Source organism: Rhinopithecus roxellana, chromosome 13 (assembly GCF_007565055.1).
Source record: "Rhinopithecus roxellana isolate Shanxi Qingling chromosome 13, ASM756505v1, whole genome shotgun sequence".
In the NCBI taxonomy this organism is placed as follows: domain Eukaryota; kingdom Metazoa; phylum Chordata; class Mammalia; order Primates; family Cercopithecidae; genus Rhinopithecus; species Rhinopithecus roxellana.
In genome coordinates this window covers 22,512,620-22,539,189 of record NC_044561.1, presented here as the reverse complement: position 1 = coordinate 22,539,189, position 26,570 = coordinate 22,512,620, and the positions used below count along the sequence as shown (strand labels likewise).

General features: G+C 50.0%; 1 protein-coding gene across 1 annotated transcript in view; it reads right to left on the bottom strand.

The window, feature by feature from the left end:
- TTC28 (tetratricopeptide repeat domain 28) overlaps window positions 1-26,570 on the bottom strand; it is a 475,930-nt gene that overhangs the window by 33,372 nt on the left and 415,988 nt on the right. Inside the window, exons 12-13 of the mRNA XM_030915124.1 lie at window positions 18,120-18,260; window positions 1,985-2,129 (exon numbers count right to left, since the gene is read on the bottom strand). Coding sequence (XP_030770984.1) covers window positions 1,985-2,129; window positions 18,120-18,260 — 286 coding nt within the window. The remainder of the gene's footprint in view (window positions 1-1,984; window positions 2,130-18,119; window positions 18,261-26,570) is intronic.

Sequence of the window (26,570 nt, the reverse complement as noted above, 5' to 3'; positions counted from 1 at the left end):
AAGCTGGAGAATTCTCTGCAGTTTTGGTCATCTCATTAAAAGGAGGACGCAGGAGAGGGTCATAACCCTAACAAGGGAAGGACAACCAAGCACGTGCAAGGACTGCAAGAATGTGCATGCAAGGATGTGATTGGATCCAGGAGGCCCAGGAGCACAGGAAAGGCCTGGAGGGACAGTGGCAGTGACCTGGCACTCAGAAGAGGGATCTGGGCACAAGAAGGCACTGCTCGCCAGGCACACATTCACTGCTGCTGCTGCCTCAGGTGCTTTATGCACCTTTATGTTTTTTTGGAGACACGGTTGAGTTCTGTCGCCCAGGCTGGAATGCAGTGGTACGATCATGGCTCATTGCAACCTTGATCTCCCAGGCTCAAGAGATCCTCCTACCTCAGCCTCCTGAGTAGCTGGGACTACAGTTGTGCACCATCATGCCTGGCTAATTTTTGTAATTTTTGTAGAGATGAGGTCTCACTATGTTGCCCAGGATAGTCTTGAACTCCTGGGCTCAAGTGATTGCCCAGCTCGGCCTCCCAAAGTGCTGGGATTACAATCAAGGGCCACTGTGCCTGGCCAGGTGCTTTACACATTTGTCTAACCTGCTCTAACCTGTTGCATTGGGTGCTATCATCCTCATTTTCTAATGAGGAAACAGATACTCCAGGAGAGGAAGCAGCTTTGCCACTGTCACCCAGCCAGAAAAGGGCAGGGCCAGATGCAAATCCAGCTCTGCTGGTTCCCAAAGGCTCTGTGCTTTCCACCACACCCTGTCTCCGCAAGCCAGAGAACGTCCAGAGGGCACTGGCAGGTAGTGCAGCCTCCTGACAAATATTAGGCAAGACACATCCTTGGAAGGCCAGGCAGGGAAAGGTATAGGCATTTTCTGGGGACAAAGAAATCATTGTGCAGATGTGGTTTCCTGGGGATACATTTCACTTCCGTCATTTGGCTGGAGCAGAAGAGAGAGCTTCTGAAGGCCACCCCAACAGCTGTGAGACAAATCTCCCACCTGGCTGCAGACTGCTGAGAAGAAGGCGCCATGCAGCCTGGCTAACAGCAGCCTGCTCGCCTGCTGCAGGCTCCCTGGGCTTTCCTAACAGTCTATGCAAAGGCATCTGATGGACCAACCATTGGGATTTGCAAAGATCCTGAGCCCTCCGGCACTCTCTGCTCAGTCAGAGGGCCGTGTCTGAATTAAAAAGTGATGTGCAAAGACCAGGGCAGATGAATACACACCACAGAAAACCTGTCTGTGGCAGATTATGCAAGGGTATCTTTAACATTAGACTCTATGGTGGAGTCAGTGATTCCCAACAATATCTGAGGCTGAGGGAAAGAGGGAGGTGGGAATTGATTCTGTGAGACTCCATCTCACCAGAAAGCATAGCCCTGGCTTGAAGTTGCTCAGACAAGATTCTAGGATGAGAGGTAGGGAGGTGGAGAAGCATTCATTCCTAGTAGGGTGTGGGCACAAGGTGCAAAGAAGCCCTCTGGGAAGGGAACAGCCATGGCCACATCCCCGAGGTGTCTGCTAGGTGGGAAAGGGCAGCCTCAGCCTCACGCTGATGCACAGCCTCTGCTGACAACTGCTTAGATGTGCACCTGCACCTCCCTGAGCCGCACCATCACTCTGTTGGACAGGCTGGGAAGGGAGCATCATTTCATTTTGTACATGAGGTCACTGAGGCTGAATGTACCTGGCTTGTAGGGAGCAGAGCTAGGGCTTGAACTCAGATTTGCAACTTGAATCTCAAGGCCTCATCCACTACCTACCTACCACCCACCCACCCAACCAACCAACCAAGCAAGTCTGTGCTCCATCTTATTTTTCAAATGCTCACTGAGAAGCTGGACAGAGCAGACTTGTGTTCTGGAAAGCCTCCGTTGTCTCGGGAGCCCATTTTGGTGTCTAAGATACATGTGGGCACTGACTGGTAACCGATGTGTTTTGACGTGGAGGAGCCTCGTGCTCCCAGGAGGTGCTTACCCCTTCCATGGGTGCGATGAGCAGGTCATACAGGGCACGGAGCGGGGGCTTGGCGAACGAGTTCTGCCTCCTGGGAAGAGAGGAGGTCCCGTCCTGGGTCGGTGACACAGTGTTACTGAACAGGCTCGTCATGCTCTGGCAGCTCCTGGGGAGGGAAGGGCCAAGGGATCAATCAGGGCCACTCAGACAGGTAGACTCATCCCGGCCCTCCCAGCCATGCCCCTGTATGGAAGACAGGCTGAGGCTTCACAGCAGCACCCCCACCAGCCTCCCTCCTAGCTCCATTCCCTTCTCTGTCCTTTCAGGTAATTTTCACACTACAGTGAGCACTGTCGGAAACCGCAGGGTAAACCAGCTGCACACAACAGCTTACATTTCTATGGAGTTTTTCTACATAATCAAATGTCCCTAAGTGCTGTTCAAAGGATTTAATTACATCCTGTGTGGAGCAATTGTGTGCAGGCAAACGTGAGGACCATTAGGAATCAGTGACAGCCACCAAGCTGATGAGGACAGTGCCCCAATGCCAATTAATTTACCATGTGGGGGCTGCAGACAAGACAAAGAGCATGTTGGCCCCCACCTTCGGCTCAGAGCAACCGCTGAGCACCCACCTGAGCCCCAGCATGGGCTCTGTGGCAAGGCAGTAGAAACCCCTGGCCCCATGGCCTCATTGGAAGATGCTATGACCAGGCAGCAGCTGCAGAGTGGGTTGGCTTCAGTATGGCTGTGTAGTTTTGTTTCGCTTTTAAATTTCTGTTCCAATGTTTCCAGGCATAGTTTTATTAATACTAAAGCATTTTCAACCCCAAGTACTCCAAGTTTCATACTTCCAACATGGGATGACAGCATTCACTGATTCATTCATTCATTCACTCATTCATTTGGAAAATCTTCCCCAAGCGCTGGCTGTCTGCCAGGCACTGGCATAGTCTCTGGGAACCTACAGAGGACAAAATGCACAAATGAGCAGAAGAGGTACAGGGAGGGGAAATTAGTCCCTTTCCAATGCAGCAACAGCTGCCCACATGCATCCTCTCAGCACCTGCCCTGTGGCCTGGCCACTGTGGCCGCAGCACAGCCACTGGTGACATTCTATGCCTGACTATTGGACGGTGATTTTTTTCTTTTTCTTTTCTTTTTTTTTTTTTTTTTGAAACAGACAAGGTATCATCCTTCCTGTAGAAGATAGCTTTAAAAAAAAAAAAAAAAAAAAAGACAAGGTATTGCTTTGTAGCCCAGGCTGGAGTGCATTGTGGTGCAAACATAGCTCACTACAGCCTCAACCTCCTGGGCTCAAGTGCTCCTCCCACCTCAGCCTCCTGAGGAGTTGGGTCCACAGGTGCATACCATGACACCAAGCTAATTTGTAATTTTTTTTTTTTAGAGATGGGGTCTCACTGTGTTACCCAAGCTGGTCTTGAACTCCTGGGCTCAAGCAATCCTGCCACCTTGGCCTCCCAAAGTGTTGGGATTACAGACGTGAGACACCACACCCCACCATCAGTGATCTCTTAACCTTGATTTAGACACTGCATAGTTCAAGAGTTTCTGCTACATGTTCTAGGACCCTTAAGGGCAAAGACCATGCCTTAAACCAGATACACTGCTGAGGTTCAGTAGGTACTCTGGCTACTGGTAATGACAGCAACTAGACTATTGCCCAAGAAAAACACAGAAGGCTGCTCCTCTCTGCTGGTCCAGGCCAGGAGCTGTGACATCAAAATAAATTATTTGAAAGATTCAGCGGTGTGTTTTCCAGGTAAGATCTCTACCCCTAGCTCTCTCCCACTCCTCCCAGTGATCTTGGCAATGCACCACTTGACCTAAATTCTAGGGTTGTGCCAAGCCAAGCTCTCAGCATCCTCAGCCTCCAGCCTGGTGCCTGTGAGAGAAAAGCAGAGCAGCAGGACTTGGAGGGCCAGGGAGCCCACTCACGTCTGCTCCCTGGCCTCACTCACTCTGGAAACGTGTAATTACAAGTGATGAGGGCTGCAGCATGTCTTTGCCATCAAAGCCAGTGAAGCACAGATAACCCTGGAGTGACACTCAGAGGCTCACTTAATTCCACAGAATACACTGCAAAGAGCAATTCTCCCCTCAAGGAGAGATTACCAAATTGCTCTCCTGAGGAGACGCTTTGGCATAACACGCGGTGTCTGTCACGGCACTGTTTGTTACCACACACACGTGTTCTCAGCAGACAGGGAGCACAGCCCCAAAGAGCCTAGGCTGCCATCCAGACAGCAGACGGGCAGCAGCAGGAGCACTAGGTGCCTTCTTTCTGTGTACTTCATGTTTCACAATTTAGATGATGGCCTGGACTATGGGCTCAGGTAATCCCAACTTGAGGCTCCTGAGTCTGATCAGTTCAGCTGGGGTGACTAGGGGGAGTGCCATGCCCCCAGACAATGCTGTGGCCCAAGGCCCTCAAGATGACTGATGGGGACATTCCACAAACCTCAAGGCCCTTTGGCTTTGAACTAAAAAGCCTCCTACTAGAGAAAGACTCCAGCTCTAGGGAGTTCTCAGGACAGCCCCAGCTGTCCAGGGAGACCTAGGAGTTCCTTCAGCTGCTCCCAAACTTGGCTACTTACTCTAACAAATCAGAACCAAACACCCGGCCCTCAGGGAGGGGCATTGAGAATGCCCCTCCCTGAGGAGCACAAGATGTCAGGTTGGGCAGTACCTGGAGGTCTGGGCAGGGCACCCCTACTGGCAATGCTGAACTGCACAAGGAAGTGCCAGGGAAAGGCTGGAGTCTGATGCTAGCCAGCAACTCAAAAGAGGAAAATGTCTGAAGAAGTGGTGGACAGACCTGCTGAGCTTGAATCCCAACCTTGGGCACTGCTTCATGCCCTGCAATCAGGGGCAGTGTCACCTAGGGGCAGGGAGTGTGGGTCCTGGAGAGGATGGCTGCAGCGCGTGGAGAGCCAGGTAAGGCTTGGGTGTGTGAGCTAGAGACAGGCATGGGGCGGGAGGGCAGAGACCAGGCTGTGGATTCCAGGACCTAAGTGCTAATGGCGATGGTATCTTTTTATTGAAAATGCCATGATCTCAGGGGCCCGATGGCGCTAACCCATCCCACATATGTCACTGCCCATGATATACCAGGCACCATGGGTGCCACCCAGGCCACGGGCCTTTGCCCTGGGTTCCAATGGAGGTGAGGCAGCACCGGGGACAAGCTGCTGACTCCCACTGCTGGTCGGGCTGAGCTGAGGGAAGCCTCTTTGGGACAGCACCATACGATCCGGGCTACAAGGGATGATTTGGTGGTACCCTGCCTGGACAAAGTGGATGTGGTCATTCCAACAGAGGAACAACATAGGGAAATAGAGACTGGGGTGCTTGGGGCAGTGAGTGTGAGAAGTCATGCGGACAGAGGAGTGGGGATGCAGGCTGAAGAAGAAAGTGGGCCAGATGGGCCTGGGCAGTGGTTCTGGGGTTATACATGGGGAGAAGCAGTACTTCTTACCTCTTTAAACAACCAGGCTTGCCTGATCAGGAAGTTCCTCTCCCCAGGCTACCAGTTCTTTCCTAGGGGATGAGCATAAGGAGGCCACCTGTGTCTACACCCCTCCCCTGAGAACATTCCCCCCATCCCAGGGCTGGGTTGCAAAGTAGCCATGATCAGGCCATCCTCACCTTGGGCTAACTTCAGTTGGAAAGCCAGTCAGGAATCTTTGACCAGGGCTGGCAAACGCAGCCATTCAAGGCACCTGTCTGATCTGGGAATATTTCCTGTAAGACCCTCTCTGGGTACCTGGGTATGTGCCCAGGCAGTGCAGATTCTTCAAGAACCAGATCCTAATGGGGTGGTCAGGGCACCCAAGCTCCAGTGAAGGCTCTCCCTCTGAGTCTCAGCTGAGCACCCCCTGCCTGGAACTTGACCTTGTTTTGCTCTCTCCAGGCCACCAAGCCCACCTGTGCCCCATTGACACTTGCTGACCTCTGCCCCCTAGATGCCACATCAAGTGCTGGCTCTCAGCCTCCCACCCTGGCCCTTTTTGCAACCTAGCAGCTCACAGACCAACTATCTCTGGAGCAACAGCTCCTGGACACTGACCCTAGCCAGCCCAGTCTCGGTGGGCCCAGCAGGACCTGGCCATGGGGCCCCTTGCACTCAGGCAGGGCAGGCCTTTGAGAATACCACTCTAATCTGCGCTGCTATTCAGTTGGGCGGCAGGGAGCACTTGTCCCTAGAGAGATCCTTTTCAAAATAAAAACAAAAGACTGGAAATAGTCCGTTAGTAATTATGAAACAACAAACAATAAACCAAAAAACCAACCAACCAACCTGAAACCATGATTTGAGGTCAAAGTAAATCCATCAAGACTTTCTCCCTGAGCAGGAGGCATCTGTGGCTAGCCGCTTGGCCCCGCAGCAGCAGCCTTCACAGGCCTTCATCTGCTGGGCCCAGTGCTGCCTTCCTGCCCACGCCTCTTCCTTAGTAGCTCTTCAGGCAGCAGCTGCCTCTGGTTTCTCCACGCTAGTGGCCCTGGTCCACCTTGACAACAGCCACATGTGGCTGGTCCCCACTGGGGAACTGCCCTGAGAGTGATAGGCTCAGGGGCAGAGAATGGGAGTTGGGGGCTGGGGGGATGGCGGGCAGGAGGAGAACAAGGCTGAGAGCTACTGATGGTCCCTTGAACCCTGGGAGCCCTCTGCTGGAGGTGCACATGGGGGGAGGGTGTCAGGCTGCGACTCAGAGGACAGGATGTGGCAGGACACAGCCCCTCTCTGGTTGCATGGGTGGACCAGAGGTTTCCTTGCCTCCACCATCATTAGTGCTGCTGCTGCCTTGTGCAGACTGCTGGGAGCTGGTAGGGGTGAGCTCCCTTTCACCTGTAGTTTCTGTTCTCACTGCAACAGTTAAAGCAACCTACTGCAGCTATCTTACTGGGATACCTCTGCCTAGAGACCTGCATAAAGATATATTCCCAACAGATCAAAACAGCAAAGCAGTCAGTCAGCTCCTTAGCCCTGAGCCTTACTGTTCACAGCTGGGAGTGGACCACCAGTTTGCATAGACAGGTCACCAAAGAGCTGTGACTCTGGCAAGGAATGTCACTTTCTACTTCCCTCTTTTTCTTGCTGGTAAAATAAAGGGTTGGTCTAAAGTTCTTGTAGGGCCTCTTCCAGGGTTTTTTTTTAATTTTTTTTTTTTTTTTTTTTTTTTTTTTTTTTTTACTGATGATCAATCCAACCAGAACTTCTAGCTTTAGAAATGAAAAATTTCCTCTATCTAGGCAAGCCTTCAACCCCTCTGCTGAGCCTCAGCCCTTCCTGTGTTTCCCCTGCGTGGGCATCAGGCATGGGACAGTTAGGGTGCAGGCTCAGCTTTCTGGTGTTGTAATCTGCCTGGGAGAGTTGGCACTGCTGATACATGTCCTTGTGGTGGTGTGGTTTTGGGCCTCAGAGTAACAGCTGGCTGGCAGCAGGCACCCCGGGCTCTGAGCCCCAGGTGGCAGAATGCTCACAGCGGCTGACAGGTGTGCACTGGAGTGTGAGGGATGACCTGCTCTCTGCCATCCACCTTCCTGCACTGTCACGACAACCTAGTCCTTCACTGCTTCGTAGAAGAACGGCCACAGAGGGCCAGCGGCTCCTCAAGGCAGTGCTTTAGAGTATATATAGTATTGCTCTGATCTCCACAGGCCTTTCACCCTGGCTGACTTCTCTGTCTCAGCTTTCTGGGCTCTAGAGAACAGCGCTTTTCGCTTGCTAGAATGAGAGCTTTGAAAGGGGTAGAAACATGCTTCCCACGGGGCAGGAGTGTGAACCGTGGCAGGGGCTGTGCTGCCCGTTTAGGAATGAAGGCAGCCCAGAGAAGAGCACACATGCACCCCTCTGCCGGCACAGCCAGGCCTGCCACGGCAGCCTCACCGGCTCAGGGCCTGTGAGGTTACTCCTCCTCTTCAGATGAGGAACCAAGGACCAGAAAGAGCAAGAGATCTGCACAAAGCCACCAGGTTGGCAGGGCATCAGGCCTCCCACTTGGCAGGATAGGGGCTTTTGCTGTGCCCTCCCAGCCGCTGTGTTCCTAAAGGTGGTGTGATGGTGGGTGGCCCCTCCTGGAGGCTGCGACTCCGGGCTTCACAGATGCACCACCCCGGGGCTCCAGCAGGTGGCACTGGCTCACTTTTCTCACAGCCCATGGCTCCCAGGACCCAGTTGGGCTAACAGCCTAGCTCTCAGCAGAGGATCTTCTCACCTCACACTGTCTTTATTATTCTTCAGATGATGTTTATTAACCTACTTCAGGAACATTTTCAGTTTCTCCAAAGCACACAATCTGCGTGGTGGTGGGAAAAGGAGAGGGCCCAGCATACATGGAGAGAAAGGTGAAGCCACAGAGGGTCTGTGAAGAGTAGACAAGGGGCAGAGGGGTCAGGGGTGTGGCTCTTGTCTCTGCAATGATGACAAATGCCAGCTGGGTTGGGCTGCCTTCATTGCTCATGAATCTCCCCTTCAGAGAGGATGAAGGAATCTATTCCCGAGGCAGGAGGAAGCCAGCGCACTGCTCACACTCCTTTGGGCAGTCTGTGCTGCAGCAGTGCCTGTGAGCGAGTATGAGCCTGCCCAGGTGAGCAGCTGCTCCCTGGCTTCCCATCCACACTCAGCTTAAAGGGAGTTAATTCATGGTGCAGACAGCAGCCTGGGCAAGTCCCCCCAACCCCCCAACACACACACACACACACACACACACACACACACACACACACACACACACAGCTTTCTCAGGCTCTCACACTCTGAGGTGGAGAGCGAAATGCACCCATTCTGCTTGGGCCAAACAAGCTCTTTTGGGCAGTTGGGACCCGATGGACCTCCCTGTGGAGTCTGCCCGCCCCACCTTCTGTGAGGCAGGCTCTCACCTCAACCCACTCTGCTCTGTCACCTCTCACCTGGCTTCCAAGGCAGCATTTCTGCAGCAGTCTGGCATTGGGGAATCAGGTCTCCCATGTGACGAACACAGCACTGCCTCCTTGGCAGAGACGTGTCTATGTGGGGTCAGTAGATGAAGAAACAGGAGCTTGACTCTCCCTCAGCCAAGGCTAAGAAAAGGGCTCTGGCTCAAGCCTGAAGATGACCAGGATGGCGGGGGCCCACCTAGCCCTGAGATTCTGGCCCTCCTGTCTCTGCAGTAGGGCTGACCAGGTGGCCAGGAGGCGGGAACAAGCAGGCTAGAGCTTAGTGCAATCTCGAAGAACCTCACTGGCTGGCTGGGGCTGTCTGCTCCACACACATGGACCCAGAGGCAGCCACACTACCGTGGGGGCAGCACTGTTAGACTGCCTGGGGAGGGGCAGCTAGGAAGGGTGCCACCTGAGAAACGCATGAAGGGGCAACCTGAGGGAAGGCTTTGCCCCTCATGGCACCAAAGAGAAAGGTGGTGCTCATTCACCCATTCAACAAGGGCTAAGTGCCTCCTTGGTGGCCCTGGGCAAGCTGCAGTGGGGGAATTCAGTGAACAGGGAGATCTGGTCCTTGCCCTCCTGGAGTTCACAATTTGATAAGGACCATGCAAGGCCCGATAGCAGCTGTGTACATGTGTGCTCGCATGGGTGCATCTGATCTTAACGCTTGAACACAGGTGGCAGAACGAGGTCTCTGGGAGTGTCTTCCTTTCCGCCTCTTCCCTGTGTCCCACCCTGCTGCTCCTCTGGGGCTCAATTCCTCACCAGGCACTTGGTTCCTTCATGGTCTGTCTAGACATAGGGCCAGGAACGCTCACCCCAGGGCACATCTGGTCATGACATCTTTTGGATGACCGGAAGGGAGGGGTGAAAAGGGAACTAAACTGATATGGGGCATCTTCTAGAGTACAGACATGGAATCTCAGGGCTAGGTGGGCCCCCGTCATCTTCTGGGCTGTAACGTGAGTACTCTACTTGCATCCTCTTCTAGCCCTTAGCCCCGTTCACTGTTACTAATGAGTAAACAAAGATGCAAGGTTAAACATCTCCTCTAAGGCAGCGACATCAGGGGAAAGGCCCTGCTGCTCCACGCAGTCACGCAGCAGAAAGCCTGTGGCTTGAGGGGGGGCCCTCTGCTCTCTGGGGAGCTGAAAGTCTAGTGCTGTGTGGCATCAGGCCCTGAACCCTCATCTGCCTCATCTGGTTTGTGCCCTCTATCCCAGAAAGGCAGACACTGCACATAGTACCAGTCCAGGGGCCATCTGTGAAGACTCTGTCCCCAGGTCAGAGTTCTGCAGGGGTCAGGGAGGGTCCTCGGTGGTGGCAGCTCATTCAATGTGTGGCTGCCATTTCTTAGCCCTGTCATTTCTCTTCTGATCAGACACATGGTCTTCACCTTCTCAGGATATGTTTATTGCACATGTTTACCTGCCATGCCCTCTGTGCTGCTCTGTGGTCAGGCTGTCCTGGCAGGAATTCTGCCTCTGCCCCTCACCCACTCACCTGCTCACACTCACTCAGGTGAGCCCCTCAACCCTTCTGGGGTGCAGCTTCCTGCCTCACAGGCAAGGACTGCACCTGGCAGACTATGAGTATAGCTCCTGCTCTGCTGGTATCTACCTGGAAAATCCTTTGGTTCCTTCTTCCCTCAATTGAGCCCTAACCAGGATGCTCCCAAATCCCCTCTGGGGCTCTCAGCTGAGCTGCATCTTCTGAGGTAGCTGGCCTGAGATTTGAACCGGAGTTTTAAGAACAATGGAAAAATTGACAAATACATTACATGCAAGTAACCAGAGATGCCTCAATTCAATTAAAAAACAGGATTCTGAAACCATTCAGTGACTTCCCTCCACGAACATCCTCACACGAAAGGTTGTCTCATCTGGGAGGTGAACATGGTGAACACTGCATTTTAAGTACTTATGCAATAAGCTGTGGGTGCTTCTGCTTGTTCCCCTCCTTAATTGCCACGTGTCTGGCTGCTCCTCCAGAGAAGAGCCACAAGGCTGGGCAGGCACAGGCAGGGACCCTGGCTCTACCGGTGGTGCCTGGCTCCTCTCAAGCCCAGGAATGAGTGTGGCGCTGCATGTGGCTTCTCTCCCCTTGCTCTTGGACTCTCCTGGGCATGTTGGGTCCATGGTAGGTTCCCTGCCTGGGCTAAGGGTTGTGGCACATGCCTCCACCAAAAGGGTCTGCACCTGCCCTCCTGCAGGAGCCACGGCAACAGTTGGTGGTGCCTGGCCTCTGCCCACTCTGGGCATTGTCCTGTGGCCATCTGCTCTTTACTGTAACGAGTATGAGGCTCTGAGGCCAAGCCTGGAGATGCTCACCTTAAAAGAACCTGATGCCCAGGCCAGCCTTGTACAGGCTTTTCCTACTGACCCCATTCAGAGATCAGAACAAAGGCCTGGGCCAGACAGTCATTGGGGTGGGCTTCTCAAGTGCTCAGGGATGGAGAGAAGAAAAGACAGCCCTGTGTGTGGTAGCCTGCCCAGCTGATGCATGTCCAGCAATATAGCTGGAAAAACCCCCTTCCAAAGGACTTTGCACTTTCAAGCAATTTGTGGGTCCAAGCCTGTCCCTGAAAACAAACCTGTCGGGTCTAATTCACTTGTTCACAGAGAACCTCCAGAGTTGGATTAGTCAGAGTTGTCTGAAGACAGAATGCGCTGCCTCAGGAGGTAGTAAGCTCCCTGTCATGGAAGGAATTCAGGGAAAAGACGGGTAATCACTTGGCAAGGGAGTTAGATGGATGAAGGCCTGTGGGGCTAGAGCACTGTCTTTGGAGTCTGGAAGACCTGGCTCCTAATGCTGGCTCTGTCATTTTCTAGCTGTGAGATCCTGGGCAACTAACTTAACATCTCTAAGCCTTAGTGTCATCATAGTACCCCTCATGGTTGCTGCAGGGATTGACTAAGATAACACATGTAAAGCACTTAGTACAGTCCTGAGTGCTGGGAAGTAATCAGCAGACACACACTGCTGTCATTATCATCGTTGCTATTGTTGTTGCTATAGTTACTTAATTCCCTCCCTCCCTCCTTCCCTCTTTCCCTCCCTCCCTCCCTTCTTTCCTTCCTTCTTTCCTTCCATGCCTGTACCTACTTAACACATGGCACCCTGCTAGGCTCCTTGGGGGATACAGAGATAAATCAGAAGTGACTGAGCCTTGGGCAAATGCACAGCCTGGGAGGGGAGAGGGCATGGACACAGGTGACGAATGCAAGGTGCAAGGTTGTGGCTCCCTACCCACAGATAAAGCACCAGGAAGTTTTAGAGAAGAGAGAAATGATTTCCAGTAGGGGCAATCCAGGATGGATTCGTGAAAGATGCTGTGTTTGACACAGTGCCTCAGGGGAAAGCCCTCTTTGGCCATGTCCCCATGCCCAAGTGAAGAACCTGAGATGTGAATGGGCAGGTCTGGGGTTCCTTTGGGTTAGGACAGAGGGTGGGGTGAAAATGGAACAGGAAATGGGAAGAATGGCAGGGTGGGACTGTGAAGTACTCAGATGCCAAGCTCCATACTTCCACCCAACTCCACTGGAGCTCCTGTGACTCCTGTCGAGACAGGGACACAAACAAAACCGTGCCCCAGCCAGAGGGGAGGACAGAGATGACCGTCAGCCTGTCCCAGGTGGGTGGTAACAGGATCAGTGTGAGGGACAAAGTCACATCCAGTGAGGGGCAGGTTTCATCTCTGGCACTGACAAGCGGGCAGACTTGGGGCAATTCACCTTGCGGAGCACCAGCAACTGTTTGAGGCTGTTGATAGGCATCAAGATAGGCAGGGACAGGACAGAGGCTCCTGCCCAAAGCCTGGTGACTGGAACCAACAGCTGCAGCAGCTGTTGGCAGGGAAGATCCTTGCCCAGAATGGTCACAGTGAGGTGAATATGGGTGGATGGCAGCCATGGCATGCTGTGCATGCCTACATTTAATGTGGCACAGATGACCTGGAGGTCAGAGGTAGAGAGAACACTCAGCTCCTTATTGGGGCCAGAAGCCAAAGAGGCACCAACAAGGAGCAGGGGACAGGGATGCAGGACCCCAGCCAGAAAGCTGGGTATGCGATCTTGGGGGTTCAAAGCCAGGGCTATAGCTGTAGCTGACGGCAGATTGGGTCATCACTCTGCATTTATTCAAAGTGTTTCCAGTGGCCCTGAGAGAGGTTGTAGCAGGAAGAAGCATCAATCTATCAGTTTCTTGGTGGCGATTTGATCTTTTGGATCTTTTGAGTAGTTAATTCACCCCTTAAAAAAGAGCCTTTGGTGCCATAGAAATCTCAGACTCAAGGTGGAGAGAGAAATAAACTACTTACTACACAGCAGGATTGATCCAGTCATCATTACCCTTATTGCGTCCTAGTAACAACTCTATCAGTAAGCAAATGCAAAAAGTTGAAGGTCACCTTAACAAAGGGCAGAGCCAGGTTTCAAATCAAGGTCTGGCTGGCCCCAGAGCCCAAGACTTCTCCTCTGCACTGTGTGCCTCACCACAGACAAAGGCCTAGACCTAGGAAGACAGTGATCAGCAGATCGCTGGCCTACACTGGGCTTTTGCAGCACTGCTGCAGCACACCTCTGTACGGCCCTAAAGCAGGGTGGCCCTCATGTATGTTCATAAAGAACCACAGTCTGGCCAGGCACGGAGACTCACATCTGTGATCCCAGCATTTTGGGAGGCCACGGTGAGAGGATCACTTGAGCCAGCCTGGGCCAAATAGCAAGAACCTGTCTCTACAAAAAAATAATTTTAAAAAATTAGCCGGGTGAGGTGGTGTGCACCTGTAGTCCCTGCTACTCAGGAGGCTCAGGCAGGAGGATCGCTTGAGCCCAGGAATTTGAGGCTGCAGTTAGTTATGATGGCACCACTATAACCCGGCCTGGGTGACAGAGTGTGACGCTGTCTCTAAACAAAAAAAGAACTACAACTACACATCCATGCACACGCACACACAGCAGTACACATGTGTGCCAGGTCTCAGCTTACTGGCCAGGCTGGTCTTGTGGAGACGGCTCCCCTCTCCAGTCACCGCTCTCCACTGTCCTGCTGATACTTTCTTCCCTATGCCTTTAGGAAATCGTCCTGCATATTACAGTCACTGCATTCCCTCCCACCTCCACTGCAGGCCAGGCTTTCATGCATGGATTTGGAGGGCAGGATAGGCTCTGGGAGCACTACTGCCTCTCCACTTTCAGGGCCTGACCCTCAGGTGTTGAGGGCAGAGGGGGAAGGGGGCAGGCAAAAGCTCTGCAGGGCTTCCTCTGCACCCCTCAACATGGCAGCCAGCTCTGGCTCCCCCAGAACCCCTCCCCTCTGCCACTGGCTGCACACTCTGTAACATGTGGCTGAGGTCCCTGCCCAGCAGACAGTCTCCTGGGTGGGGAACCAGTAAGGTGCTAGGCCTATGTGACCCACCCAGCAGGACACACACCCGTGCCACGTTAAATGTGGGCACGCTGAGCACTGTGGCCATCCCACTCCCACCTAGCATTCTCCCTACTTTCTTTTCTCCCTGTTCTATAGTCATGGAGGTTGGGCCCATGGGATGGAGATGCCTCTTTCCTCATCTAGCAGGACCCCAGTTTTTGCTGGCGATTCTCTAGAAGGACCCTCAACCAAGCTGAGGTTCTCTCTTGCTGATTCCTTGTCCAGTCTTCTGTGAGAGAACGGGAGTGTGTCGCAGGGCACTAGAGGGAAGTTGCAGAGACCTGAGGGTGGGCTCTGGCCCTGTTGTGCATCTCTCTTTAGAATAAGGAGACTTACTTCTTTGTCCTCTGTTTTGGCTCTAGTCACTGCTCTCTGGACAGTAAGAAAGTTCCTCTCCACATTGTGTCATACACAGATATAATGTGGAAAATTAAAGACCTAGGATGCTTGTTGTACCAATGGTGGCTTACAGAAGTCAGGAAACTTCTCTGGGGTACTGGCCCTAAATGACTCTGGATGGGTGCACCTTACTTAATACCAAGGCACTCCCTGTAGTCCAGGATCCAGGATGCAGTCAAAAGCCTGTCCTGTTCTTCCTTCTCTTTTCTACAGCAAATGTGATCTGCTGACTGCCCGAGGTCCAGTCACATACACACATACCATTTATACATACCACACACAAACACACACATACAAATACAACTCTGCACATACAAATACATACATACATTCCCACAGAACCTCCCCCCACCCACACACAGACACTTACATGCATGTGCTGGCCTACCAGTCCTCAGCATCACTCCCAAAGCATAGGGCTGCTGCTCTGCCCTCTGGGACTCACACCAAGGTCAGGGTGCTAGCCAAGAGAAGGGTCTTTGTTTTTCATTCAATAGCGGTGCCTACCCTGAGTTCAAAATGCAAATGTGTTTTCTGCCAATAGGCAAGAAGAAAAATAGTGACTGCAGAGATCTCAAAAATGACAGCAGAACAAAGACCAATTCCTGAAGTGGCAAGGGAGAAAAACCTAAAGCCAAGTCTCACTTGACTTGCATTAGCTATAGTGGCCTCATTGCCAAATCAGTCCAGCAAACCACCCAGGAACAAAGGGGCCAAGGAATCCATAAAATCACTGAGCTAGAGAGCCCCTGGAGAGGGGAGCCCTTACTGCTCCAGCACACAAGGCCCTACACACACAGTTGCTTCCGTGTCACCTCTGTTGGCTCCAGGGTACGAGCACTCTGCAAATGCTAGCCACTATCAGCAATCTGCAGAAACGCCACTTCTAGCCGCTCTGTTCAGTCACAAGCCAGTGCACCTCTTAGCCCAGATCCCTGGCCATATGTGGGACAGAGAGGGAGGCCTGGGACCCCACAGCAGAGCAGGGACAGGCTGGCAGGGAAGCTGCGAGGCATGTTTTGGCACCTGTTCATGGGTAGACCTCCCTCCTCTCTGGCCTATGTGTGCTGAGCTATAAGATGTGAGGGAAGTTTGCACTGTTTTAACAGGGATACCTTTGCCTCCATGGTTCCCTCAGCTGCAGCTCCACTCTCTTGTGGATGAAGGCCAGAACCCCGCTTCCTGGCTTCTGAGAGAGGCACTAGAGAACACGCAGTGTTACAAACTTACCTGGGCCTTAAGGGCTCACTGCATTGAAGCGAGAAGAATGCCGGCTATTTCCCTCATCCAAAGGGTCGGGATTGGAAGAGTCTGCGGAGACTCTTTCAACTCCTTTGCTTTTCTGAGGGTGGGACTGGGTTGGGTCAGACCTTGCCAATGGAGCTGGGTGCAAGCTCAGGGCTGTGGGCCTTGCTGCTCCCCACTCAGTCCTCAGGGCTGGGCACAATACTCAGCCTGGCTGGGGACAGAGATTGTGTTGTATAAGTGAACCAACAAATTAATCTACAGTACTGTGCTCACTGGAGTTACTGCAGGGCTGCTCAGAAGGACAGAAACCATCTTTCCAAAATGTGCACTCCACCATTCAAAATGCACACCGACCCAAAGCCCAGGGTTGATTACCTAGGGCCCTAGATATACCTGGCTTGACCCTTTTCTTCCATAGAGCTGAGGTCCTGGGGGAACTGGTTCCTGACTGCTGAAGTGTCTGCAAGCAGGTCACCATGGATGCCTGACCGTCTGCTTTGGCAGCCCTCTCATGTGAAGGACTTGAGGTAGGAAGGGAAGAAGGATGGCGGAGGCTACAACCCAAGGTGGCCAACAGCTGCTGCATAGGCACATAGACATCTCATCCCTTCCAAAGTTTCCCCACCCACGTTAAGAATTTAAGTTTAGCACTATTCTTTCCACTTTACTTAAAACAACAGAAACCCACCAGTTGTACAGTGTCTTCCACATATTAAGCCGGTCAGCGTGTTATTTATACATTGGCTCCATTATTCCCACATTACAGGAACCCTGCAGGGTAAGAAGCCATCCCCATTTCACAGATGATGAGACTGAGACTGACAGAGGTGAAACTGCCTCCCTAGTGTCCTACAGCTGGTGTGGCAAGGCCAGAGGCTGCACTCTGAGCTCTTTACACTCTAGTTTATCACCACAGCTTGCATCACCTGGCAGAGGTAAGTGTCATCTGCCTTCACTGGCTGAGAAGTTGGCAGAGCAAGAACATGTGTCCAGGCCCAATTCCAGGCCTCCGCAAACCTGGTGGATCCCTACATGAAACCAAAAGCCATAAGGGACACCTGTGAAGGTGGCTGGGAAGAAGGAACTAGGCGTGAACTAGCTTGAAGTTCTGGCCTCCTTACAACCAGGCTGCCAGCTCCTACATCCCCTGTCCTTGGCTCCCTTCCCACTCAACTCAGCACTGGGAAAGTCAACACACATTTGTCACTCTGACAGCACAATAATGAGAGGAAACCAGGGCCTGGAGTAGGAACAGACAGGGCACACAATGCCCTGCACAGCAGGGCTGCCAAGCAGAGAGACTGCCTCCCACTCAGTGCATAGTCACTTCCCACCTGTGTTCTAGGGTCAACCAGCTGCCCTTTAAAGGCAGGCCCTCAGGTTGCGGCAGGGACCTAGGGAGTCTGTGATGTCTTTCCAAAGAGGTCTATCAAAATGTACTTCTAGGTTGTTGCCAGGCAACTAAACAACAGTGGGACAGGTGTCCCTTAACCCCAACTGTCTGCCCTGTTTACCTGGACCCAGCTCAGGTATCACTCCTAAGAAAAAGACGAAGGGGTGTGCTGGCTTGGAAATTTCAAACTCGCTTCATCTTAAAGCCATTAAGAACTATTTGGTCAAGTGACAGGGAACTGAGGTCTTGGCACAGATGGGTGAGCCTGGGTCTGGATGAGTGCATTCCTAGGCCCAGTTTCTCCTTCCAACAGCACCAGCATTCTCACTCTCCCTGACCTCCCTGAATCTCAGGCCAGGAAGTCAGTGCAGGTACCCACGAGTTATCTGCAGAAGCTAGCAAAGAAGTATGTGAAGTTACTCTGGCTTCTGCCTGATGTTTGGAAAGTCAGCTCTGAGGCTATGTGAAGAAGCAGCTGGCTGTCCCCTGGGACTCCCATCCCAGCCAGATGAGGGTTGTCACATCAAGCCTGTCACTGTTTTCTCACTTGAGCTGGAGATGCTGCTGTGAAGCAGAGGCCCTGACGGGTATGGGACTGTGGAAGCATCACGCTTGCTGCTGCAAATGCATGACCTGAGCCAGAAGCCTAACCAGCCGGAAGGAACATCCACTAAAAGCACATTATCTGTGCTCAGAGCACCCTCCCCTGCACTGGGCCTAGGGAAAGCACCCTACACGCACCTGTTAAAGAGGTTATTGCGGCGAACCATCCGCAGAAAGCCAGTGGGGTCAGTGACCGAGTTGAGTTTGTTGTTCATCTCTTCAAATTGCTGGTCCATGATGTCTCCTGCTTCACTCTCTGTCTCACTGCTGGCACAGGCCCTGCAGGAAAAATTGCAGAAAAACCCAATCAGAGAAAGGAAGCGCTGAGGTATGGAAGTCAGCTCTGAGGTCCTGTGCCATTCTGTCACCAAACGATCCTCTAGTACCATTGCCTCCAGATGCCAGCATCACCCCACTCCCTCCTCAGTGTCCCTGAGGCCCTCTTCCTGAACTTCTTTTGCCCACTGCTTCTCAAGATGAACTCTAGTTGGTTATTTATGGGCTGTCACCCCTGACTCTGCTGTGAACTCTCTATAGGCAGGAGCTGTGTCTGAATAAGAATTGTATTTCCAGCATCTGGCATATGCATGACAGACTAGGTGAGGTGCTGTCTGTGATGGGCTGGCCATGCACTCTTCCCAGAGTAGAGCTGAGGCAAGTGCAGCTGTGAGGCAATCCTCCCTGCACAAGCTGCAGTCCACTCCATTCCAGAAACAGTAACTAAGTACCTACATCGTGTTGGGTACTGTCCTAGGCAAGGGGGACATGCAGCCTAAAATGGCATTTTCCAGATGAGGGGACAAACATGCTGACAAGTGGCTGCAATGCTAGCAGGGCAGGCACTGCTGGAAACGCAAACATGAGAACTACCGCTGATTTGGCCCATTTTCCAAGCTCAGCATGAGGAGGTGACCATTTTTGAATTAATAAATTCATATTTCCCCTATGACAGACTTTAACAGAACATCTCACAATGTGTTTTAAGTAAACAGAAATACCCAGGAGTACCTTGATTCATCAGCATGATTAAAATGGCAAAAGGCTTAATAAATGTAAAAGCCATGCACTGTGCCCTGATGAGACACGGACAGCCAGGCCGTGGCTAATGTGTCTGTGGGAGCACTGCTGGCCTGCAGTCATCCTCCTCCATGCCACACCATGCCTCCCAACCAACTGAGGCTCACAAAGGCGCATCTCTATGTTGAGCCCTCACCTATCCTAGGCATCAGGAACACATTCAGACTTTGCTGAGATGCTTTGCTGAGATGCTTACTGATACTTCGCCCACAGGAAAACTACTTTCAGACCTTCCTGCTAAGGACTGGCGTAAAGAAGTGGAGGGCACTAGGGCATTGCAGGCAGCAGTCAGTCACTAGCCCCTCGTGTGCTAAGCAGGTGGGACTCTGGAAAGGGGGAGACCACCTGTCGCTAAGAGGAATAAGGCTTGGTGCATAGAGATTTGGGTTTAAGGCAAACATGACCCACTTCAAATGGCCAAGCTGGTGACACCTGTGACAGAGAAGGGAAATAAGCCCCTCACCGGCTCATTCTGGGGGCCAAATGAGACATGGCATATAAAGCTGCTATGCAAACTTGAATGCTCTATGTGAACACCAACCCTGGTGTAAGGGCTAAATTTATGTCAACGTGACTAGGCTGCAGGGTGCGCAGATATTTGGTTAAACATTATTTGGGGTGTGTTTGTGAGGGTATTTCTAGATGAGATTACCATTTAAGCTGGTAGACTGAGTAAAGTAGACTGCCCTCCCCAGCGTGAGTGGGCCGCATCTGCTTATCCATTGAAGGCCTGGATAGAGCAAAAAGGTAGAGAAAGAGAAAATGTGCTCTTTCTGTGCTGTCACCAACCTAAGGCATCAATCTTTTGCCTTCAGGCTTGGACTTGAACTGAAACTTACACCACTGGCTTTCCTGGGTCTCCAGCTTGCTGCAGCAGATCCTGGGGCTTCTCAGTCTCCATAACCACATGAACCAATTCCTTATAATAAGTTTCCTTTATCTCTTTATAAAAATAAATAAATATACATACAAGCACATCCTATTTATATCTGTGTGTTGTGTGTGTGTGTGTGTATGTGTGTGTGTGTATATATATATATTGTGTGTGTGTGTGTGTGTGTGATCTTTTATTGGTTCTGTTTCTCTGGAAAACCCAGATAAAAACATCTAGTAATTATCTCAGAACCACACTGATGACTGGTAAAGTCCTGGCTATTGGCCTGCTTTTGTTCCCAGCCTTCACAGTCTGGAACTGGCTCTTTAAACATAGTGCAGTACCTGGCATGTAGCAGATATGCAGTGGGGGAACTGCTGAATGAATGAATGACGTATGCTGGAGAGAATTTTATAATGTGCCAAGTATTTTTACACAGATTTAATTTTATCTCTATGACAACTCTGTGAGGTAGGTCTTATTATCTCTATCTTATATCTAAGGTGACAGAGGTTCGGAGAATCCAAGGAACTGGGCTAAAAAGTATTAATTAGGTGGTAGAGCTGGGTCTGAGTCCAGCTCAGATCTGTGGCACTCACTGACCTCCCTCCCCCTCCCCCTAAAAGGCTCTAAGCTTCTCACAGACTTCATGCTTCTCTCCTGGGGTTTGACTTCGACAGGGAGGGGCTGAATATAGGAATTAGGAGAAACCAGGAAACTTCTAGCATCGAAACAAATCACCAAGCTTCCATCATGTTGGACAGCTTTTATTCCTCTCACTGCCTGGTGGACGTCAGCTGAACAGGCAAGCAGGTGAAGACTTGAAAGGCTCCTTTGGGAGCTGAAGGCCCTTCACAGAGACCCTGGTAAATATTACTCAACAAGCTCCTCTGTCCAGGGACACATTTATCATCTGAATACAACTGCCTGCTTGGAGCTGAGAAATCGGCTTGTCATTCAGCACTTTGCAAAGGGGAGAAGAATTGCCTGGGACCTGTATCAGCCTCCATTATCTTGCAGTTCTGTTCTTACTGTCAGCCACAGACTGAGCCCTCAGTATCTCCTGCTTAATGGGGTTGTTTCCTATTTCCTGACCCTTCAAAGTATTAACACTGAAGGGAAAAACAAACAGGCGATGTCATAGATAAAGGGATCTCCCATTTACAAAACAAGCCTCATATCTATATAGTAGGAGTCCCTAGTGCCTTGCCACCGGTTCTCACAGCACACTCACTCTCCTGCACCCATTTCTCTGAGTGACTTTCTACAGATGGCACATCTGGTCACCATAGGTCCTGATTCAATCCATATTGCTTCAACAATGATTACTGGGTGGGAACCATGTGTAAGAACTATAGGGGCTAAATAGATGAGAGTCACATTATAGTTGCCTTCAAGGTGTGTACTATCTGGTATGACTAATATCCTTTAGTTCTTCCTTATTACTAGCCAATCCCTTTTACTCCAATCTCTGTTCAAATTATTGTGTGGTTTCTTATTCTTACTTTGATACTGACTGATACATACTGAATGTTAATTTAAAAAACAAAATAAATCCTGCTATTACCAAATCCTGGGAGAAAGTCAGGAAAGTAAGATAAGCTTTGGTGCCCCTTACTCATTGATGAGGTCATTAGGTTGACCAATCCTCAGAAACTCACTGTGCAACCAGTACATTCAAGACACTCAGCTGGGGCTGGGATTACTCAAAGGAAGAACACTTCTGCCCTGAGAAGCTGCTAGATAGGCACACTAATCTCTGCAACATGAAAAATAAATTACTACATAGTAGCACATGTATGTATAGAGAGAGATTGAATGAACAATCAATACAGGATAAGCAGGGGAGAGAGCAAGAAAAGAAAGAGAGGAGGAGGGAATGAATATGAGAATGTGAATAAACAAACAGTGGCTGTGCAGAAAGAGCCCCTAAAGCATTTAGTCTCATGGCCTGATTTTAGCCACTATTCTGATGGCCATGATCTGAAACGAAGAAACAATAGAGACACATTGGGCTTGCAGACAAAACTGGCAGTCATAGCTCAGCAGAGGATAACTCGAGGGAGAGAGGGCACGTGAGCTGGGTAGCAAGACAGGAAGAGTGGAAAAGGAGGGCACTCCTGGCCCACCAGCTGCTCAGCACTGGCAACCTAGGGAGGCACCAAAAGCTAAGATTCCGTCTGTCTTTTCTTCCCAGTGCTTACTTTCCACTCCTGTCTAACCAGCTCTGGACCCTTGGCCCTGCCTACCTGTCTTGCCCTCCAGACTTGGCCACACACTCGATTTTTCCTTCCTTCGTGGCTCGCTAGGCATGAGGATTCTGGCTCAGACGTCCTTCTTGGGCCCTTTCTACTCCTGTACTCTGGAGGGTAACAGAGGACTCTGTTCTTGTTCCAGGGGCCTGACTTGGCACTTGCCCATCAGCCAGAGTCCTGCCTGGACCTGACCCTAGTCTTTTGCCTGGAGTTAGGTAGAAGGTTGAGGTCTGGATCATTATGGTCATGGAGAACAGTAAGGGCAAAAGGTCAAAGTCAAGCTGGCTTAAGCAGAGGGCAGCAAGGTATATCTCCTGGCGAGGGCTGAGAGGGGAGCTGGAGAGAGGGAGCAGTCCAGAGGCAGGCAGTAGCTGCTTCATGGTACCTACCTGCCCTGCTAGCAACTGTTCCAGGGACTCTGTGAGAAGCCCAGATCCTGCCTGCTCTGGGGAATATAAATCATGCCGTCACCAGAGGCAGGCTCCAAAATGCTGTTCACATGGAGCTTTCCCCAGAGAGAAGGAAATGGCTCATGAATCAAGCACCTCAGAGCTGTGCCAGAGCTCATCCTGTTCTTGGGGACATGGCTTGGCAAGAGGCTCCAGATAGGATTTTCATTTGCAAGCATGGCCACCTGATCTCTCCAAGAACATGCTTGCTCTCTGTCATTCCCCTGACAGTTGCAACTGAAGCTCCACAAGGCACACTTTTATTTATGTCTCAACATCCTTTTACTAACTCATTCTGTCTCCATTCCCTGCCCCCCTCCAGGCTTCTTGTGCACTGATAACCAGTTACTTGCCAAAGACCAACCAATTGCAACCCTGAAGCTGGAAATGACAGGCGAGAAACTCCATCTTCAGTTTCCTGTGCACAGGGCAGTGAGACAGCTCCTACACCGCTGGCCCCATGCCCGATGGGAGCAGATCAAAGGCAGCAAAACACTCCTTTTTTCAAAGCGAGGATCTTTTTGCAATTGGTAAAAGTTCAGAAAGCAAGAGTTAGTGCATTTGCAGCTACTTCCCATAATCATTTTTTGCCTTCTGATTCTGAGAGGCCAGGTCTAACTGTGCCAGTACTCTATGTTGGGGATTCTACAACCAGGAAGCAGAGGGTATCTTGGAGATCTGAAAAGGTGCACAGATGACAATACCATGGGCACTTACTAGGTTTTGCATGGGCTGATCTGCCAACAGCTGAAAAGGCCCACCCATTTTTCCCAGTAGCCACTTAGCAAGAGCACCAGAAAATGAAGACATGAGACTTTTGGGAACTCAAGATTTCTGAGACCTTTGAAACTTTCCCATGTGACTTACTTACCAGTTCCTGTCTATTTTTTCTTACTAACAATTAGTAAACTTTTAAGATGAAAAGAGCCTGGGCTAAAAAAAAGCAATTTAGTTGCAATCTTAGTCTCTGATGAAACAGACTTTAAACCAACAAAGATCAAAAGAGACAAAGAAGGTCCACTACATAAATGGTAAAGGGATCAAGTCAACATGAAGAGCTAACTATCCTAAATATATATGCACCCAATACAGGAGCATCCAGATTCATAAAGCAAGTCCTTAGAGACCTACAAAGAGACTTAGACTCCCACACAATAATAATGGGAAACTTTAACACCCCTCTGTCAACATTAGACAGATCAATGAGACAGAAGGTTAACAAGGATATCCAGGACTTGAACTCAGCTCTGGACCAAGTGGACCTAATAGACATCTACAGAACTCTCCACCCCAAATCAACAGAATATACATTCTTCTCAGCACCACATCGCACTTATTCTAAAATTGACCACATAGTTGGTAGTAAAACACTCCTCAGCAAATGTAAAAGAACAGAAATCACAACAAACTGTCTCTCAGACCACAGTGCAATCAAATTAGAACTCAGGATTAAGAAACTCACTCAAAACTGCATAACTACATGGAAACTGAACAACCTGCTCCTGAATGACTACTGGGTACATAACGAAATGAAGGCAGAAATAAAGATGTTCTTTGAAACCAGTGAGAACAAAGACACAATGTACCAGAATCTCTGGGACACATTTAAAGCAGTGTGTAGAGGGAAATTTATAGCACTAAATGCCCACAAGAGAAAGTAGGAGAAAACTAAAATCGACACCCTAACATCACAATGAAAAGAACTAGAGAAGCAAGAGCAAACACATTCAAAAGCTAGCAGAAGGCAAGAAATAACTAAGATCAGAGCAGAACTGAAGGAGATAGAGACACAAAAAACCCTTCAAAAAATCAATGAATCCAGGAGCCGGTTTTCTGAAAAGATCAACAAAATAGATAGACCACTAGCAAGACTAATAAAGAAGAAAAGAGAGAAGAATCAAGTAGATGCAATAAAAAACGATAAAGGGGATATCACCACAATCCCACAGAAATACAAACTACCATCAGAGAATACTATAAACACCTCTATGCAAATAAACTAGAAAATCTAGAAGAAATGGATAAATTCCTGGACACATACACTCTCCCAAGACTAAACCAGGAAGAAGTTGAATCCCTAAATAGACCAATAACAGGTTCTGAAATTGAGGCAATAACTAATAGCCTACCAAACAAAAAAAGTCCAGGACCAGACAAATTCACAGCCGAATTCTACCAGAGGTACGAAGAGGAGCTGGTACCATTCCTTCTGAAACTATTTCAATCAATAGCAAAAGAGGGAATTGGCCGGGCGCGGTTGCTCAAGCCTGTAATCCCAGCACTTTGGGAGGCCAAGACGGGTGGATCACGAGGTCAGGAGATCGAGACCATCCTGGCTAACCCAGTGAAACCCCATCTCTACCAAAAAACAAATACAAAAAACTAGTCGGGCGAGGTGGCCAGCACCTGTAGTCCCAGCTAATCGGGAGGCTGAGGCAGGAGAATGGCGTAAACCCGGGAGGTGGAGCTTGCAGTGAGCTGAGATCCGGCCACTGCACTCCAACCTGGGCGACAGAGCGAGACTCCGTCTCAAAAAAAAAGAAAAAAGGGAATTCTCCCTAACTCATTTTATGAGGCCAGCATCGTCCTGATACCAAAGCCTGGTAGAGACACAACAAAAAAAGAGAATTTTAGGCCAATATCCCTAATGAACATCAATGTGAAAATCCTCAATAAAATACTGGCAAACCAAATCCAGCAGCACATCAAAAAGCTTATCCACCACTATCAAGTCGGCTTCATCCCTAGGATGCAAGGCTGGTTCAACATATGCAGATCAATAATTGTAATCCATCACATAAACAGAACCAATGACAAAAACCACACGATTATTTCAACAGATGCAGAAAAGGCCTTCGACAAAATTCAACAGTCCTTTGTGCTAAAAACTCTCAATAAACTAGGTATTGATGGAACATATCTCAAAATAATAAGAGCTATTTATGACAAACCCACAGCCAATACCATACTGAATGGGCAAAAACTGGAAGCATTCCCTTTGAAAACCGGCACAAGAAAAGGATGCCCTCTCTCACCACTCCTATTCAACATAGTGTTGGAAGTTCTGGCTAGGGCAATCAGGCAAGAGAAAGAAATAAAGGATACTCAATTAGGAAAAGAGGAAGTCAAATTGTCTCTGTGGATGACATGACTGTATATTTAGAAAACCCCATCGTCTCAGCCCAAAATTTCCTTAAGCTGATAAGCAACTTTAGCAAAGTCTCAGTATACAAAATCAATGTGCAAAAATCACAAGCATTCCTCTACACCAATAATAGACAAACAGAGAACCAAATCTTGAGTGAACTCCCATTCACAATTACTACAAAGAGAATAAAATACCTAGCTTACAAGCTGGAATAAAATCCAGCTTACAAGGGATATGAAGGACCTCTTCAAGGAGAACTACAAACCACCGCTCAATGAAATAAAGGAGGACACAAACAAATGGAAGAACATTCCATGCTCATGGATAGGAAGAATCAATATTGTGAAAATGGCCATACTGCCCAAGCTAATTTATAGGTTCAATGCTATCCCCATCAAGCTACCACTGACTTTCTTCACAGAATTGGAAAAAACTACTTGAAAGTTCATATGGAACCAAAAAAGAGCCTGCATAGCCAAGACAATCCTAAGCAAAAAGAACAAACTGGAGTCATCAAGCTACCTGACTTCAAACTATACTACAAGGCTACAAAACCAAAACAGCATTGTGCTGGTACCAAAACAGAGATATAGACCAATGGAACAGAACAGAGCCCTCAGAAATAACACCACATATCTACAACCACCTGATCTTTGACAAACCTGACAAAAACAAGCAATGGGGAAAAGATTCCCTATTTAATAAATGGTGCTGGGAAAACTGGCTAGCCATAAGTAGAAAGCTGATACTGGATCCCTTCCTTACTCCGTATACAAAAATTAACTC